At 33.2% G+C, this 21,024-nt stretch overlaps 1 protein-coding gene across 1 annotated transcript in view; it reads right to left on the bottom strand.

Annotated features, from left to right (window-relative positions):
* The window catches only part of CDH9 (cadherin 9), a 115,313-nt gene that overhangs the window by 53,767 nt on the left and 40,522 nt on the right, over window positions 1–21,024 (bottom strand). Inside the window, exon 2 of the mRNA XM_002917048.2 lies at window positions 19,627–19,903. Coding sequence (XP_002917094.1) covers window positions 19,627–19,854 — 228 coding nt within the window. The 5' untranslated portion in view covers window positions 19,855–19,903. The remainder of the gene's footprint in view (window positions 1–19,626; window positions 19,904–21,024) is intronic.

The following is a 21,024-nucleotide window of genomic DNA, read 5'->3' as shown; positions in this document are numbered from 1 at the left end:
TTAACAACTCCGAAGAAGTATGATAGAATAATTGAGTACATCCTCAAGTTTTTGCACTAGTAATCAGAACCTTCATTTCTCTGCCTTCACTGAATTTTCTTTCCATTGATTTACGTGGATTAGATCTTATTTTTTGAGAAAAAAACTCATTTTGGAAATTTGACCTTGTCTTGTATACCTGTATACATGTAAATAAGATGACTTTTCTCATACATATTGCAAGTCCTTCAGTGACTCAGATGTCTAGTGTGAATATAATAAAAAATGGTCCTGGCATCTTTACCTATAACTCAAATTGAATACTAACTTAAACTTCCATTTCCTTTAAATTTTCTGATCCATAGCGGGGAAAAGAATGTTAGCAGTAAAAACCTCAGAAATGCTTCTGACATAGAAGGGGCCATTCTTATCACAATTCACACATTTCAGCTACCTTTTATTCTATGAAGTTCCTTTGACATAAGTGAACTCTGTTTCTTTTCAGCTTTATGCAAAGCTAAAACGGGAGCCTCTATTTCTAGCCTTGACCACAAAGTCAGAAAAGAGAATGTGTACTGTATGATTCCAGCATTATTCACTATGAAAATGGTCAAGATGAAGCACATATTGCCAGGAATGAAATGACATGAAAGAAAATTAGGATTCACTCATTGGTCATATTATATCTCATAGAATACAAGTGAAGGTTATTGCCTTGAACACATCATTTTCAAGAGGCAATTATTATACTCTGGGGAGTGCTAACTACAACAATGTATTATCACTCCCACTATTTCATTCCAACTTTAGAGAAATACCTCTTCAGTAGGAACAATTTTAAAGGGTATTGTCCATTGTGTTCTCAATAAACAAAATTTATTAAATATAAGTCAGAAAGAAGGGTGTTTAGAGTGAATTATTTTCATGCAACTTATTATTTGTATATGTTGCTAAAATGAACTAATGGCTGAAATACACTTTGACAACAGGAATTTTCCTTAGGATATTTGCTCAAGATATTTAGTCTCTTTACAGAGAAAGCTGTTCTTATTTCTCTAACAAGTGTGTGTGTGTCTGTTTGTCTGTGTGTGTGTGTGTGTGCACTCACGCACACACATGTATGTATCTGCTTGCACTGTGCCAGGGCATTGGAATGTAAAAGATTAATTTTTCTTTTCATAGCCTGCACAAAAATCACTCACAACACACACGAGTACAACAACTCATGCCCATGCACCTGTGTGTACACACATTCACACAGATACAACTGTGTGATACGAAGATATAAAAACATTATAAAATAAAGTGGAACAGGACAAAGAATAGCAACCACTGACTGGCAGATGGGTAGACAGCTCATAAGAATGATATCAAATGTAAACCTTTTAAATATGAACAGGATTTAATATGCAGGGAATAAAATAGAAGGCATAAATAAACTGTGGAGTTGTGGGGATTAAATGGTAAATTAAATATGGTGTGATTATGCCATGAAGAATTGTGAATGCCCTGTTGTTAATGGTTTTAAAATAACAGTAATCTCAACATATTTGAGTTTTCCCTAGGCAAGAACCACTAAAAATGTTTGAAGAGGATAACATGATATAGAAAAAGTACTCTCATAGAGTATATAAAGGTAATTTGAAAAACAAAATGAAAATCAGAGGGAATAGGACCAGTTAGAGATTTAATATAGGAAAGCTGACAAGAGACACTGAGAGACTGCTTACAGCAGAAACAGATATGTCACCACACTTATGAGTTTGGGAGATAAATTAATAGAACCAGATCAATCACAGAAGAGGAATAAACTCATGCATTTGTTTTTCTTGAATCTATTTTGTGTATTAGATGCTTTACCATGGCTGTGTCAGGCTAAATATTAAAAGCATATTTATTAGGACTCACAGCATATGGTCACACATTTAAAAATGTCTTCTAGTTCTGCACTTTAGTTGCAGGTTGGGGGTACGAGGAAGAAACTAAGGAGTGAGAATGATGATTCTTAATTTTAGGATTGCTAACTGCAGCAAGGTAATAGTAACCTTATATTTTTATCTGGTTTTGAAATGATACCTGGTCATGAGATGGGCTTTAAATTGATTGTTGAATGTGCTCTATTAGCTGTATACTGTGGCTTCACTTAATGGCTTAAAAATTTGGAAAAGCTAAGCTACCCATGGTCTGTAACCTTTAAAATATTGTGCTAGGTATCTGATTGCATAAATACATCATTTGCTTTTGTTCTTTACCTTGCAGTCACTTTTATGGCAACTATTGTATCTTGTATTCTCTTACTGAAGAAAGTTCCTTGAAGATTAGCAGTGCAAGCTGTATTAACTATTGATATCCAGCACAGACTGAATTTAAATTTATCACAAGTATATAATTATAGAGTATTATCCATCAATTTCAACCTCTTCATGATTGAAGCATTTCAAGTGATTCTAACAATAAGTTTCACCAATTTGAGTGTCTGTCTCTCTACCCTAATACAACTTAGGGAATATCTGTTAATGGATATTTCTTTGAATGGATTTTTTTTCATTTTGTATTGTGCTCTCACTTTTTAATATAATATCATTAATGAAATTAAGGTCCAGAAAATGTATACAATGCATTTTTATAATTTAAAATACATTGAAAAATCAACCAACCAATATGTAATATTTCTATTACTTAATATGGCTCATTTTTGCCTAATTATCTTACATAATATTTTTTAAAACTTAATTTATTGTCTTTCTGCTTCATTTTGTTAAGATCATGTCTTCATGTTAAGGGCATATTTAGTGAGCAAAATGATGATTTTTTTACTTATGAAGAAAACTTAGTAAATAAGCATGATATATAATTTTTCCCCTTTGCAAAATTCCAGTAAAACAGTTCAGTGAGTTTGGAAAATATCTGCCTGTTTAGTTTAGCTCTCTCTTGTGCTTCATGAGTGCAGTGATAATGGTATTAATAATATCACAGTCCTGTGCTCAAAAACGTGGATTAAAATAAACATTGAACTGAGTGCTAATATGTGTCAGTCACTGAACTATAAGGGAAAAAAATCTATATTTTCAAGGAGTAAACCATCTGAATAGATAAGAAGGGTTTTTATTAAAAAAAAAAAGAAGGGTTTTTATAAAATGCAGTAGAAACAAATTGGCGATGTTGGTATTTGTTTTACATAATTATGTTATGTAAACAGTAGAAGGAAAGATTAGATAGTTCAAAAGATAAAGGCTAGTTAGTGACACCTGAGTTTTTGCCCTCACAGTCTCGCTGATGGAATGAGTGGAGGTGTTCAAAATTGCCCTGGAAAGAAGGGTCACTAATCACTGATCTCACAAGGCATTTGAGATGCTGCGACTGGAAGAGCACAAGTATAACCCTAAAACAGACTTGCTGGTCCATACAGGAAATGAATAGAAAATGTTTACAAATGGCCACCATAGATTTTCATTTGAAGATGAGTTTTTTGCCTAGAAAGGAAAGAGTGAACATGTTTCTTAAGAAGCTAGAAAATCTCAAAATATCAATGACTTATCCTTTAGAGTGGCATTAACACTATCACCTATGATAAAAAAAAAACACTCTGAAAGTTCTACCTAATATAATAAAACAAGAAACAGAAATAATAGGTATATCTTGGAGCATCTGAGTGGCTCACTTGGTCAAGCATCTGCCTTCGGCTTGGGTCATGATCTCGGGGGTCCTGGGATCAAGCCCTGCATCTGGCTCCCTGCTCAGTGGGGAGTCTGCTTGTCCCTCTCCCTACCCCTGCTGGTGCTCACTCTCACTCTCTCTAACTCTTTCTCTTGCACTCTCTCTCTCAAATAAATAAATAATAGTAAAAGAAATAATAGGTATATCTTATTTTGAATAGGCACATTGGAAAAATACTTAAATCTTACAATATTTTAAGCCTTAGTGGTGCATGAGCCCTGCATTCACATTATGAAGTGTTTCTTGAAAGCAATCTTGGTATTTAGCTGCATTGGACAAATACACCCACTGGGAATAATTGTGAAAACATGATCAAAAACAGATATGCAGACAGACAGACAGACAAAACTGATGACCAATCAAAAGAGGGAGTATTGCAAAGGATATGACCTTGAATTATGCTTTTTGTAGCCTATTCCATTACCGGACTCTTCCCCAAAGGGTACTCTCCAGTTACGGAGTTAGTGATGATACGGGGTTAGAGCCTAGGCAGAGAGAAGTGGCATTATTTGGCTGAGAAGACAGTGGTCAGAATTTGGGTTTGTCAGGGGGCTAGAAATTGGAGAGCACAATCTTAGGGAGGAGTCACAGGGAATGGAGCCCCCACTTCTCTGCTGACATCTCCAAGTTGATGTCTGAACTTCATATGCTCAATATCCAACTCCAAAATACTTCCTAGAAAATGTCAGCAAGAAGGCTAAGAAACTGAACAGATTCCATCAGTAGGAAACAGAAATTAGATTTCAGTTATTGCCAACTTTGTATACGTTTGCAAATACTTCAGACCTCCTGGAGAGCTCAAGAAGGGAAACGTCCTTGAAGTAAAGACAGCATTGAAATAGTTCTGCCATAATATGAAATCCGTAAGAGCAGAAAGAGTGACAAAACAAATTAGCAATATCGATAATTGCTAAATCCTGCTGAACGGGGTATGGAAGTTCTTTGAACAATTTGAGTGACCCTCTGGAAGTTTAAAATTATTTCAAAATAGACTTAAAAGAAATACACAGGGATATTGATTGGGATGGCATTTAATCTTCAGACAAATTTTTAGTCTTCTAACATCAAGGCATATTGTATTTTTCCAGATAAGTCTCCTTCAATGTTTCTAGCATTTGTAGTTCATTCTGAATCTGTGAGAGTTCCAGTTTGTTCGTGTGATCACTTCCCCTTGGGATTTATTTATTTTTTTACTCCTAGTCATTCTGGTGTTTGAGTGGTTTAAATCCTCATTCCCTAATGAGTTGAGCACCTTATTATATATATATATGCTAATTGGCCACTTTGGTATCATCTTTTGTGAAATAACTGTTCAGTCATTTTGCTCATTTTTATGTTTGCCTGTTCTTCTTTTCCTATTGATTTATATACTTCTGTAGGTATATGGTATTTGTCATACCTATTATGGCATGTAGTACACGTATTAAAATTGCCTTTATCAATTGGTAGACTTTTTATCAACTTATACCTCCAAGTAAATATTTCAGCATCCATAACCTAAAAACAAGAAAATCGTCTAATATAATCATGGTATAATTATAAAGTTAAAGAAACAATAATATAATAAAACAATTTAAATTTAACATTAAAATAAACAGTCCCTCTTCAAATATGCCAGTTGTTCTAATAGTGAATTTATGATAATATGCTACCAAAATTTAGTATTCAATCCAAGGTCACACATTTCCTAAAACAGGTATGTTGTTTTAGCCTCTTAAATCTGAAACTGTTCCTGAGACTAGTGGAAACTGACAAGCTAATTATAAAAGTTTATGAAAATGCAGAAACCACAGTGATCTTGAAGAAGAGGAACATGGTTGAGGGACTTTAATGACAAGATTAAAAAATAAAACAATAATGCTTTGACAATTAACACAACCTGGTATTACCATAAGAATAAACGAAAAGATCAACAAACGCATGCACACATAAACAGCCACATGAATTACACAAATGTGACCATTAGAATTAGATACAGAAATGGTCTTTAAAAAAACAATGCTGGAGCAAATCTAGGTCTGTATCCGCTCTTTGATCTCTACTGTACATCTAGTCCATAAATGAATTTAAATTGGCTTATAACCTAAAAATGGTGGATAAAACAATGAAGTTTCCAGAAAAAAGCAAAAGATACTGTCTTAATGATAGGCAAATGTCTCTTCAGTAGGGCACCAAAATTAATAAACTCAAAGGAAGAGATTGATAAATAGAAGCAAATTAAAAGCAAGAGACTTTCTTCATTAAAAGACGCTATGATGGTAGTGAAGAAGTAAGCTCAAATTAGGAGAAAATAATTTCAGTATCTCTCAAAAAAATGACTTGTGTATATAAAAACCTTTATAAAGTGTCAAGGCAAAGTTAGCAATAAAAGTATTAATAAGTAAATGGAACACTCACAAATTCCTGGAGGAAGTGTAAGTTGGTACAATCTCTTTGAAAACACTTTTTGAGCATCTCCTAAAGATAAATCTATGCCCATTCTGTGATTCAGCAATCCCGCTTTTAAAATATACCCAAAGGAAATGAATCCACATGTGACAATAAAAATGTGCATGAATCTTTATCACAATTTTTATATATAATCACGTCCAGTTAGAAGCATATCAATCATTTATCAATAGAATAAATAAATTGATTATGGCATATTTAAACAATGGAGTACTGTACAATCATCAGCAAAGTGGTAACCTCTGGGAGGGCATTGATTAGAAAGGGCTAAATGAGAGGGTGTCTTCTTAGATGCCAAACATTGTTTATATTGTGATCTTGGTCATATTAACATAAGTAAGTAGAAATGGCAAATAGGTAAATAAATTTCTCATTGAGCTGTACAATTAAGATGTGCATACGTTAGTTTGTACATGTACATCTTAAACCAACCAAGTTGGCAACACAGACCCATACAAACACACATGCATTCATTAAAATCCTTATCTGTTGTTCCAGAATTATTTATTACAGTCATTATTTTATTATTTGTATTGGGGTCCTTCATAATGTTATTTCCTGTTTGACACAATGTCACATAGCAACTAAAAACTATTTCTAGAAAATCATTTAGGACATCAAAATATGCTCACACTTTAATCTTAGGTACACAGGTAGAACACAATTTGTGCTTTGCAGATATCTACTACATACAAATTTCATGATAAAAAATATTACCAGAGGAATTTATCTCATCATAACCACAGTTATCAGTGAATTTGGGGGTTACATTTTCTTCTTTACTTTTTTCCATCATTTATAAATTCCCCACTATCAGCGTACATTTATCCCCTCCTTCACACTTTGAGAGAAGGAGTGTTATTACTTTAGAAAGGAGACTGTTTTATTATTGGTCAACTCTAATTATTCACAATTTTCTAGCTGAACTTTTTGCACTCTCATTCCAAATCTTAGCATTTGGTGTTACTGCCTTTGACTTAGAACTTAAAGAGAATACCAAAGGACACAGTGATAATGGCTGAATGATCCAAGGCAAAGAGAATAAAATTAGCAGGCAAAATTTGGAGAACAAATATGGAACACCAATTTCCTGGCATCTCTAAGAGTTATTTTTAACTGTGCGTTTATGCCTCACCAACTTTCTTTCAATTTCTCTAAAGCTTCTAATAAATGGTCAAAAAATAATCTTCATGAAATTAATTCTAAATGTTATTAGTTCTCATAATCAACCACTCTAGCACTGTTGTCCTGAACTTAATGGCACTCTGAATGTCACACAGTTTCAGTAAATTAAATATGTTATTGAAGTATAGTTAACATACAATATCACATTAGTTTTAGGTATACAACATGGTAATTTCACAATTCTGTACATTACTCAATACTCACCGTGATAAGTGTTGTCACCATCTGTCACTATACAGCGTTATTATGTTATTGATTCTGTTCCCTATGATGTACTTTTTATCTCCATGACTTATTTATTTTATAACTGGAAAACTGTACCTCTTAATCTTCTTCAACCATTTTGCCCATTCCCTCCTACTTCCCCTCTGTATTTGAGGGCCTATTGTTTGTTTTGTTGTTTAGTTTTCACATGTAAGTGAAGTTATATGGTATTTGCTTTTCTGTGCCTATTTCACTTAGCATATCATCCAGGTCTATCCATGTTATTGCAAATGGCAAGATTTCATTCTTTTTACGGCTGAATAATATTCCATTGTATATATGGACCTCATCTTCTTTATCCATTCATCCATCAGTGGATACTTTTAGAACTAATAAATGAATTCAGTACAATTCCAGGATATGAAGTTATTATACAGAAATCTGTTGCATTGCTATACACTAATAACAAAGTAGCAGAGAGAGAAATTAAGAAAATGATCTCATTTACAATTGCACTAAAAAGAATAAAATATCTAAGAATAAGTTTAGCCAAGGAGGTGAAAAACCTATACTCTGAAAACTAAGACACTGATGAAAGAAATTGAAGATGACACAACTAAATGAGAAGATACATGATGTTCATGGATTGGAAGAACTAATATCAATAAAATGTCCATACTGCCCAAAGCAATCTACAGATTCAATGCAGTCCCTATCAAAATACCAATAGAATTTTTCACAGAACTAGCATAAATAATCCTGAAATTAATATGGAACCACCAAAGACTTTAAGTAGCCAAAGCAATCTTGAGAAAGAAGGACAAAGCTGGAGGTATGACAATCCCGGATTTCAAGATATGCTAAAAAGCTATAGTAATCAGAACAGTATGGTACTGGTACAAAAACACACACACAGATCAACAGAAAAGGATAGAGAGCCCAGAAATAAACCCATGCTTAACTGGTCAATTATTCTATAGCAAAGGAGGCAAGAATATACAATGGGAAAAAGACAGTCCTTTCAATAAATAGTGTTGGTAAACTGGGCAGCTACATGGAAGAGAATGAAACTGGGCCATTTTCTTATACCGTACACAAAAATAAACTTGAAATGGATTAAAGACCTACATGTGGGCCCTGAAAACATAAGTCTCCTAATACAAAAGCAGGCAGTAATCACTTAACCATCAGCCTTAGCAACATATTTATAGATATTTTTCTTCAGGCAAGGGAAATAAAAGCAAAAATTAACTATTGGGACTATATCAAACAAAACAGAACAAACTTTTTTGACTCAAGCATTTTTTGTGTGTTCTTCCCATAAACACTGACCAGACAAGGTACTTTGTGGAGATAAAGGCCAGGCAGTGCCTAAGACTATATGTACCTTTCTCATCTCTGACCCTGTCTTTCTTCTCTGGGCTGGGGATGGTCAAAGATTTTAACTTTCAGTTTGATCTTCCAATTTATCACCAGCAACACAAGTTGTTCATTGCTAATATCAGACTAACAAGAGTAGGAAGAAAAAAACAATGAAAATTTTCCAGTACCTTCAGTCCATGTAATTTGAAGACAGATACTGAAGTTTCCTCACTTACTTCAGAGCTGCCATTATAATGAATTTATGGGAAATATTGACATAACTTTGTATTTGTGACCTTTCATTATATTCCTTTTAATGATTTCCCTAATACCCGTTTTATAATAAAATTTCACCATTCCTTTTTTTACATTAATTTTGAAGTAAAACATGTATATTCATTTGTGTGGAAATCATATTTAGCTCCTTGTAAATTAGAATTTAAAATTTATTTTAAAAATGAATATATTTCATGACAAATTTTGGGACAAATGGAGTATAGTCTATCTTATTTTGTTGTATATTAGATAACTGGTTTCATAATACATGTAAACAAATACCTTTTTGTCTGTGATTTGACCAAGACACTTTTATTTTTTCATGTACACATAAAAAAATGACTTCACTTACTTGAAGTGAAGACTTTCTTTAAGACAGTTTAAGACATGCTTTATTGGGATAAGCATAGAAAAGTCAATAATAAAGCTTTTTTTTTTTCCCAGAAATTTGTGAAAATGCTTATCACAATAAGTAAGCAAGTATTTGGGGGCTTTAAAGATATTTAATATTGCATTTTTATTGTTATTAATATGAAATGTACTACAGTGACTACAAAGAGTGATTTTGTAAGCAAGAAAGAACTTAAAAAATGTGTTTTCACAACATAAATCAACATAATTACTGGAAAATAGTTATTGATTGAAATAGAGTTGCTTGTGACATTTTTTCCCCTAAAAGTTTACTATCCTTTAACTTATTAAGTATACTGGCTGAATTTCAACAGTGGTTGACCAATGAAGAAACAACAAACCCAGGAAAAGTGGTGAATATAAAGAAGGGTTATATTCAAATACATACTTCTGCCTAGTCACTGCCATTATTCCCATATAGGGTTGGGAATACTATATGCTAATGACTTAATATTCTCCTCAAGCAATTTGCTTCCTTCAGCCATCTTTCTTATGACAATACTATTTCAATTAAAAATCTGAAAAAAGTCATTTAAAATAGGAACTTAAAACTTATGTGGTATTCTTAGGGCACTTTACAAGAATGCCCAGGTCCTTTTCCAGTTCCTCCTATGCTGTGGAAAAGAAAAATTACTCAAGAAATGAAAATGGAATGAAATAATTTTTAACCTATAGGCTTTAAACCACATTTGCATTGCTGAATCTATCTTACAGGACTTCATTTTATACATACATTCAATCATAAGACATGTATTTACAGGAAACACAAGTTTTAATAAGGAAAAAATATGTAGGAGTTCTGATTCCAGTCATGGACCATAACTTGTGTGTGAACAATACTCTTACTGTTGAAATAATTAAGTCTTTAGAAAATAGTTTTTTTAAAAAAAGACTTTAAAGTCAGTAGATAAAAACCAGGTACAGAAACTGGGAGGATTTCTAGCAAATAGGGGATAAAGTGATTTCTATATTAACCCTCTTTCCTTGCAAGTATATCTCATTTCATGTGTCATTCAGAAGGCAGAGAAAGTTCAAGCAGAAAGCGGCACTCTTTATAAATTGAGAAATCAGAGGTCAAGATTCATGGATGCCATAATGACTAAAAATTGAGAAGAATTCTGGAAATAGAGGAAGCCACAGAGGAGAGAGATCTGAACCTTGAATGCATGGTACATGTAACATGTAGCTGACTTCTAAACTGGCCATGTATAGACTAAGACTCCAAGGAATACAGAGAAGAGGAACAGTCTGAAAATTAAAAATTAAGCAGAGATTTTAGCCATTTCAGAGACTAGGAATGAAGACTTAAGATTAATGCTCCTTGTAGGTAAATGTGTTTGGTAAACACTTTGCGATATCCAATAAAACAGCAGAAAAGTGATAACTTAGGAGCTAAGACGATGTACTAGGATTTAGGGTTACACCACAGGACTAGAGAATAAACAAAACAAAAGAGTCTGCCATGAATTATAAAAGCCTACATAGAATCTAAGTAAAATCCCACAATTTCACTTCCTGCTAGGACAAAACTCAACAGTCTTCAGAGGAAGAAAACAAAATCCAGAATCTCCACAGTATGTTACTCATAATACCCAGTATGTAATCTAAATTTTGAAGCTATTTAAAAAGAAGAAAAATATAGCAAGAGAATAATCAATAGAAATAGATAAAAATAGCTCAGATGTTAAATTTAACAGGCAAAGACTTTAAAAAGAACTGTCATAAGTATATTAAAGAATTTATAGGGCATACTAAAATAATGGGTGAGTGTATAAGGGATTTCATAAATTATATGAAAAACCAGACAGAAAAGGAAACCTAGAACTGGAAAATGTAGCTTCTGTAATAAAAACGTGTAACAGTAGACTGGACACAGAAACAAAAGAAACAAGTTTGATGACATTATATATAAATTAACCAAATTAAAGCACAGATATAAAAATATATTGAAAAAATATGTAGTCTGGTCTCAGTGATGTATGAGAAAATGTGGAATGCCCTAATATACTTGTCTTTGGAGTTCTCCCCTCCTCCGCCAAAAATAGAGCAGACCATAAAAATAAAAATTGCATACAATTTAAGAATTTGATGAAAAAAGACCCACTGATCTAAAAAGGCCAGTGAATCCCAAGCAGGTTAAACAAAAAGCATCTAGGGGTATCTGGGTGGCTCAATTCGTTAAGCATCTGATTCTCGGTTTCAGCTCAGGTTATAATCTCAGGGTTGTGAGATGAAGTGCCCCATCTGGCTTGCGCTCAGCATGGAGTCTGCTTAAGATTCTTTCCCTCGCTCTCCCTCTGTCCGTCCCCCCACTTGCTCTCTCTAAATAAATGAGTAGATAAAATCTTTATAAAACAAAACTAGCACAGACCCAGGTATCAAAGTACAACCCCAATTGAAATAGAGCATCAGAGAGCAAAAGACTCAGAACCTTAAGAGCAACCAGAGACAAATACACATGACATATAAGGCAACAATGATAAAGAATAATGACTGACTTCCTACTACAAATACTAAAATCCACAATGCAATGCAGCAAAAATTTTAAGTGCTAATAGATAAAACAAACAAAAATTATCAGATCAATCTATATTCCTGTAGCCAGTTAAAATATTTTTCAAAAATAAAAGTGAAATAATGATATTTTCTGATTTACAAAAAAAGCTGAGAAAATTTGTTTCCATCAGATCCAAACTACAAGTTATGCTAAAGGAAGTTCAGATTAAAAGAAAATGACAGCACACAGAAATTCAGATCAATATGAAAGACTAAAAGCACTGGCTAGAAATGTAATTACATAAGCAAATATAACATAACATAATACAAAATTATATTTTTAAGTCTTTAATAAATAATGAAATGCTTAAATAATAAAATATTAGCAAAATATGGTACAGTTTACAATATATACAGACAAATATATATGACAAATATAGAATAAAGGCTGACAGAGGAAATAAAATCATATTCTTATAAGATTATTGCATTGCGTGCTAAAATATATCGTATTCATTTGATTTATATCATAATCGGTTAAAGATGAATTATACAAATTCAAATATTAAAAAAACACCCAATTGACCGAAAACATCGTAGGAAAGCAAAAACCAATAAACCACCTTTTATTTATATATTTATCAGAGTACAAGTAGGGGGAGCGGCAAGCAGGGAAGGCAGAGGGAGAAGCAGGCTCCCTGCTGAGCAAGGAACCGATGCCGGACTCGATTCCAGGACCCCGGGATCATGACCTGAGCCGAAGGCAGCCACTTAACTGACTGAGACACCCATGCATCCCACAAGAGCTGTGTTTTAAATAAAATTGCACAAAAAGGCTGAAAGTAAAAGGATGTAAATTATAAACTGTACAAACATAACCACGAATGAATTGGTGTGGTTAAGTTTGTATCAGGCAAAGTAAACTTCAAGCAATTAGTATAATCAAAGATAAAAGGTGATATTTCATAACAACAGAGCATCAGTTACTAAAAAAGATAATTGACCATGCATTTAATAATTGCATAAAAATAAAGAAAACTTGGCAGAGGTAAAGAGAGGAATTAAAAATGGAACTTTTTAATATTCTTCTCACAGTAAGAATTGGAATAAGGAGACACAAAACTTGTATTTGTAGAGTATCTTGTATTTATGGAGTAAGATCAATAGAACATAAACCGTGGGAGAATCTTTTAATTTTTCAAGAAAAGCTTTTGTTATAGAAACCATCGAAGAAGCTAAAACTTCCACACAAAATTGCCACCTACAAATATCTCCCTTCCCATTTTAGGAAAAAAAAAAGCCCTCTTTCCCCTTAGATTTGCCAAATCATTTATTCATTGATCTGAAATCATTTTTGTGCATCCTTTATTGTATAGTTCTGAGTATGATGATTTATTATAATCACATCCCTAAAAAATTATGGCTATGAAATAGGATATTTACTGAGGGAATTCCACTGAGTGTATATTCAATGGCATATCTAGAATGACCTCAATTACAGTATGAAATCAAATAATAAATATAAATGTATATTTATACATTATATATTATATATTTAAATAATATTTATTTATATATAGTATAATATATAAATAAATAAAAATAATCAAAAACTATATATATGATACCACGTGGCTAATACTGAAATACTATATTTTGAATGGTTTAACAGTTGCTATATTCCAGAAAAAAGAAGTTTACTTAAATTTTAAATGTAAATTTTTCTAGAAGTAGTTACAGTTCCTTAATCAAAGTCAGAATTTATTTAATCTTATCTCTTAATTTTTAATACCTGTTTCAAATTATCTGTATTAAGGACATAGAGATTATTTTGGAGTGAAAGTGATTCTAAAGTATGTGCTGTTTGAAGGCATAGAGCAAAATGGGAGGATCCTGGGTTGCAATTATGGGCCTCAAGTATAATGGAAATATAGGAAAGGAATTGACTTTGGTGCAACATGTATCAGGAAAAGGGGAATTTAACTTTCTCTGCTCTTTTAGTGTTTCATAGTGTCAATATCTCAGCACCCAGAGTAATAAATGCTCAACAGAGATCTATTGGGATAGCAATTGAATATTAATTTTGAGTAAATAAATACATATGTCAAACATTTCGTGGAAGAAAAAATTAAATAAAATACAAATTCAGATTCCAAAGGTCACAGATTCTAGATGGTAAAACATTAGACCAGAGTAATTAAAATTATGCCTTGAATAAGTTGATAGCTGGTATAATTTGACAGGAAATTCTAGCTGGAGAGAGTGACAGTGGGCGTTTTGTAGGTGGATGCACGTGAGATAGGAATGAAAGCAAGGAGAAGAGATGAAGTTATGACAAGGGGGTGAGATACTCCCTGAAAAAGGCCTTTGACCCTGATAAAATAGAAGTCAAGCATACGGAAGAGAAAAAATTTCCCTTTACCCAGAGCTAAAGCTGCATAGTTGTGGGGACATTGAGCGTAGGCTGGATATCGAATACTTGGGGTTCTACTTAAGTGAATCTGGGTTATTTTTCTATAGATACGTTGTCCTGGAGATTGGTGTCATGCAAGAAACAGTGTATCATATGCTTTTAAGAATTGCAAAAATAATGAAGTCAAGTAAAAAGTCTACTTAGTGAGCTAATGCAGTGGCGCAGTGGAGTGGTGATGGAGTGCCGGCAACGAGGGAATTGGCAGTCGGAATTAAATGATAGCACTCTATTGCAAAAGCAGAGTTTTAGAGAGCTCAGTGTGAAATAAGCCTTTGTCGACGTTCCAGAGAACCTAGCCTTAATGCTTAATATTTTTCTCATGTGTTTTTAGCTTTAACAGCTAACCTATAAAGAGAATTTTGGGATACAATGTGCCCGTAAATCTGAGACGGCTCCCACATGAACTGCAGCCCAAGTAAAGCTTTATAAAGATAATTTATTTAGATTCTGAAAAACACTATAATATACTATAAAAATTTATCAAACATCTTTCAGGAACTTTGAGACTTTATTTCTGTTTCTGTACACACCAACCTGCCATTTTCTGAAAGCCTAAGAGAACATTGCCTATCCAAGTACATTATTTTATGTATGCTTTGGGGAAATATCAATATTTAGTGCATATGTCAATAACCGTAGGTACAAAAGAGAGTCATCCCACAGTTTCATCACTCAGTCTGATAGAAACCAGACTCCTATCCGTTTTCCTGTGGGTACCTGTATTTGCCTTTGTTTTAGTTAACACCTCAATCAGTTGTACCCAGTTGTAAACAAGAGCTTGATAAATGCTAAAAATCCTCTTCCATTCTGGAATTCTTTAATTATACTCATGATGATTTAAGCTATGGAATAGTAAAAGTTTTTGAAAAAAACTATAAAAAATTTAGAGCTAACTCTATAAAAAATATATTGTATTTAAACGGTGCTTAGTTACAGGCAGTTGCATGGCACGATGTTGTTCACTCTGAGCAAAGCAAATGCTTTGAATTAAAATGTAATAATCGATTAAGCTGATATTTCAAATTATTTTATGAATACTAATGTTTTCCTTCAGAAGAAATAAACACTATACCTGTAAATTTGGTATCACTCTGTGTAATAATTGTGTCTTAATAACTAGATATCAAACATCAGTTCTGCATAATAGGCATATGATCAGTTAATTATTAATCCACAACAACTCGGGATTGTCCTGAGGACAGTTCGTCAAGATCTAGATCTAATGTGTAAGAAATCGAATGCATATGAAGTTTCTCTAACAGAATAGCAGGAGCCTCTGCTATACTTCTTGTTAAATTTATTTAAATTCTTCTCTTGAGCAGTATTACTCTTTTGCCTAAGTAATTCAGCCACATGTCTCTATTCAGACTACAGGGAAACTACATGGCAATTGTCATAACTTTGTAATCCTCTTAAGAAAGAACCAAAGAATTCCCTCATTACAGAAAACGGAATTAATAAATCTCTGATAGCTTCCACCAAAAACGAGCAGCCAAACTCCAGACTGCATGATTGTGGAAAACAAAAATTACTCATAATTTAATGTTTTAATTTTTTAATTTTAAATCCAGTATCGTTAAAATACAAAAGTTACTCTTAATTTCAGCATTCTTCACTTTTCTGTCCTGTATTACAAAAGTCTGAAATGACATACAGAAATATACTCCGGTTTTTCTTATAAAAATATCATCATAATTCATTTTGTTCCTCCTGCAGTCCATCTTGACAATGAAAGCAAAGTGAGCATCCCACACTTGTGATCCATCGATAATGAATTAGTACAAAAGCTTTCAACAGGACTCATTTTCCATACTGTATGTAAAAACAACTCAGCAGGGAATTCTGGGCCTTTTACAGTAGTGTTCTAACTTCATCTTATTAAGCTAGTCTCGTGTGTGTGTGTGTGTGTGTGTGTGTGTGTGTGTATGTGTTTGCATGCTTGTTTCATATGCCATATGCAATCCCACTTCCTTAGATTTATCCACATGCAAATTTCATTAAATTTTTACTAGCTCTTCTTGCCCTCAAATGCAGTTGCATCCACAATCCTAGAATACATCAGAATTTTGCAGTTAAAGAAATCTTAGTGACAATTTAACCTAAAAAGAATTTGCAATTTGGAAAGTTTAATTAACTTGTAAGTTCTGCACCATTACTGAATGGCACAATCAGAACTGACCCTTGTAAGTTTCATGTTTAAGTGCATGCACAAGTATATTTTATTAAATTTTGCTGCTACTACTTTATTATTTGTTTGAAACTTTTTCCTTTAAATTCAGAATCAAACCCTGAATTTTACATGCAAGGCTTACATATCCTTCCAACTTTATACAATTTTATATCACCTATAAATTAAAAGAGGTCTTAACATTGTCTGCAATACCAACCTTCTGTAGAACTAAGAAAAAATATGAAAATCTCTTTACATTAGAAGCTACCTATTCTCTTTGAATCATGGTGCATGGTAAATATGGTAGGTCTTCACATCACATGAAGTTCGCCAATGCAGTGGATCCTAGAAGACTAGGCAAACAGAACAGTGTGGCCAAAAAGAAAACAATCTGGCATTCAAAAAGTTAAGTCCTCACGAAAACTCATGTTTGACCAAGTCGAGGTGTGAAGGCCTAGTTAGTCTCTGCATATGCAAGTGTTTAATGAGTTCAATAGCTAGAACAGGTTAGGAGAATTCATAGACCCTTAAGAACTTAATGAATACTAAGAAGTAGTTGGAAGCCCACTTTATTTTTTTTTTTAAGATTTTATTTATTTATTTGACAGAGATAGAGACAGCCAGCGAGAGAGGGGACACAAGCAGGGGGAATGAGAGAGGAAGAAGCAGGCTCGTAGCAGAAGAGCCTGATGTGGGGCTCGATCCCATAACGCCGGGATCACGCCCTGAGCCAAAGGCAAACGCTTAACCACTGTGCCACCCAGGCGCCCCTGGAAGCCCACTTTAAGAGTGAACTAAATATATGGTACATGGCACATCTAAGACAAGGCCCTATCACAAAACAGAGAAATCTTTTTTTTCCCCAAGAAAGTAATACGTGTGTTTTATTTTGTTGAAATTTCTCTTTCACATACATGTTGCTTTCCAAGTACAATATGAAAATAGTTGACACAGTTTTGGTTTGATTATCTTTCTGATTATTATAATGGGTTTGCACTTTTGGTTCATAATCTGGTTGTCAAGGATAAATAGGTACAAAAATCGAACACTTTAACTTGTCCATGGGTTAAAAAAAAGGTTATTTTCCAAAGACAAGTGATAAGATATTTTATGAAGACTAATTAAATAAAACTATGCACACATTTAGTAACTATTTTTGAGATTATTGAACTAATTAAAAGTAAGCAGGATGGTACAGAAAGATCTGAAGCTTAGTGTATATTTTTTAAATGTCAGCCTAATAATGGTCTGTTAATCAGTGCACACTCAATTTTTAGAAGGAAGCATTTTTGTTTACAGCTTAAAATAAATGCTTGTAGTAGAGACTTGATCGCCTTGCGATTGAGTATCTCTCTTTATCTGTGGCTATTCTTCTGCACCTGTGAATCTCCAAGGACGAAACCTTCTATGTGAGACCTCCTGAACTGGATGTGCCCTTTATACACTGCCTTAGAAAAAGAATCATAAGGCAATTTCAAGTCCTTAGACACAAACACTTGTCAGTTGAACTTGAAATATCCCGATGTTAGTTATTAACTGTAGTGTGGAAAGTGATGTTAAATGAGGGATGCAGGGGGATGCCCTATGACTAACCTGAGGAGAAATAAGAGGGAAAAAGGAATCAGCAAGTGAACTATATGGGGCAAAATGAGTATGACCTATGGAACCAGGGGAGAGAGATATCTAAAGAAGAGGAAATAATAGGCTTCCAATAAAAGAAGCTACATTTGAAAAAATACACTGTCACACACACAAAATGAAAAATTAGATCAAGATTTTGGCAGTTTCACAGAATAAATGTATTTCTGGTTTAAAAGCAAGAGGCATGACTTTTGTGATATCAGGTACTTTTTCTATTTTTATTTTTGGCCTATTTTATCCTATCTGCCTTGTGTTTCAAGTAAGTCAAAAAATACTCAGACCATCACAGTCACTTCTAGTATCATGTGCAAAGAATCAAGAAAACAGTATATATGATTTATGGGCAGTGTTAGTATTCATCATTGTTTATTTAGTTTTATTCATAGAATTTGAAAATATCTCAGCATTAGGCACGTATCTGGGACAATGCAGTGAACAAAGAAATTGTCCTGTACATAGAATGGTATGAATGAGATTGGTATGGGGAAGATAGATAATAGAAAATTCTGGACATTGGAAAGATGGTGTCATCTATTTTGAGACAGAGAAGAAACTGGAAGACAAAGGTTATGAATCTAGAATGGAGAGTTACATATTCTCTGTTGCCGTTTGTTCCAGACTGCTAATGAGCACCTGTTGCTGCTGCTGCTAGGATGGCTTTAACCATCCTAAAGGTACTGCCTTCGTTCTACTTCTGTGTTCTTTCTCCTTCTCCTAGAATTGTTTGGTCTGGCTTACAGGCAGGAAGTAATTCAGTTTGACTGATATTAAGAAACAGACCATCTAGACAGAAATATTTGTACTTATTCTCATGCACAGCATACTATTCAAATTATGATAAATTGTTTATTAGTAGAGACCAATATAATTTTTGATACATTACTGTACTTTTTTACCTCACATAGCACACTAAGTTATTATTTATACATGATGTTAAATTTCGAAGTAAGTTTTTAAAATCTTCTAGATGCACGCAGATAAAATTAAGTCATATGTAGTTGATTGATAATGAATCAAGTCCACAGATGACATTTTATTTTGAGGCTTGCTATGGATACTGACCTGCATTTAGCTACATGAATAAATCACATTCCCCATTCTACCCTACTGCAGACATTTGCAATATTATGCCTTCTGCACATCATAATTAGTCAAATATTTTTAAATACTCATTATTTTAAACAATTGGCACAGGAAGTTGCTATGAAAATAACTGACTTGCTATCACTTTCAGTTTCTAAATTTATCGTATAAAAATTCTTACCTTGCCAACATATTGTGTATCTGTACCTGTGTACTCTTCCAGCAAGAAGAACTGATTCCACATCCAGCCACGCTTGGTGCGATGTAACAATTTACCATCATCTTTTGTCGGATCCACTACCCTTTTGCTTGGTAAATCACTATTAGCTTTTTCTTGTAGTGGGATAGCATCAACTGTATGAAACATATAGGTCCAGATGAATAGTGATAGGCAGTGGTAAGTCCTCATTATAAGCAGCTTCAGCAGGATATCAAATTCAATATACTGTCTGATGCCCCTGAGGAGCAGAGGGAGAAAAATGGTTTATTAGGTTGTGTTTCATTTTCACATAACCTGTAAACTATAAAACATTTATAAATGTTGTCAAAATTTATAAATAATATATTATATATACATTATTTTTCCATGTTACATCAGTGAACTATCATTAAAACCTCACATATCACATGGCTAAGTTAGGAGACATGTAGCACAAATAAACAGGAAATTAAAGGCTGACTTTAATATCACTGTATTGCAGCATATGAATAAGAACACATTTGTAATTTAAAATGCTAAGTATTTGAAAAAAATTAAGCCCTACAATATACCAAAGATTATATCGAGTGTTCCTAAAGTCTTTAAGACCAATAAAACTAGTGTATTTATTAATATATATGAGCTTATATATTTTAAATAACACTTTTCTGTGCACAATATATCAACTTTTACAATCTGTTTCTTCTCCCCCTCTTCCTCTTCTTGCTCTTCCTTGTTCTTCTGTAGCATGATAAGATGTTCCCTCAAGGCAAATTAAATTATACCAAATGTACTTTGGATTGTGTCTTGCAATACCTAGCATCATACTATGTTGATCCTTTATAAAATGATATAATTACAATATAATATAATTATAATATAACTATAACTGTATTTTTTCTAACAAGCAGTTGAATTAATTGCTCAAATTTATTACAGCCTGAAGAGAGCANCAGCCTGAAGAAAGCATGCTCTAAATAGAAACATATTACCTGATAATTAAAAATAACAACACATATTTATTTCCTAAAATAATAGGAAAAACTAGCACACAAAATTGGTATGGTAAAATTAGATATGGGGTCTCAGCTATGGGGTAATTTGATCTGGAATTCTGCAACAATGTCTCTCGGTCGAGAGAGTAAGTTGATTCTTCTTGAAGTGAAAAAAATGATAGTGTGTTTGGTATTTCAGAATTAGTTTTATTTATTAGCAAATTGGTTTTATTTGTGACACATTTCATTCAGAAGACGTGAAATTATAATAATGATGCTGCTGGTAGTGATTTGGGTAAGCAGTTGAGACCCATCAAACTAGTATAGGCAAAAGAATAATTCATTGGATTATCAAATCAAATTATGTGTGGAAAGAAAGGAATGA

Source organism: Ailuropoda melanoleuca, chromosome 3, assembly GCF_002007445.2.
Source record: "Ailuropoda melanoleuca isolate Jingjing chromosome 3, ASM200744v2, whole genome shotgun sequence".
Classification (NCBI taxonomy): Eukaryota; Metazoa; Chordata; class Mammalia; order Carnivora; family Ursidae; genus Ailuropoda; species Ailuropoda melanoleuca.
Note: the sequence above shows the minus strand (reverse complement) of the source record. Positions and strands in the feature narration are given on the sequence as shown.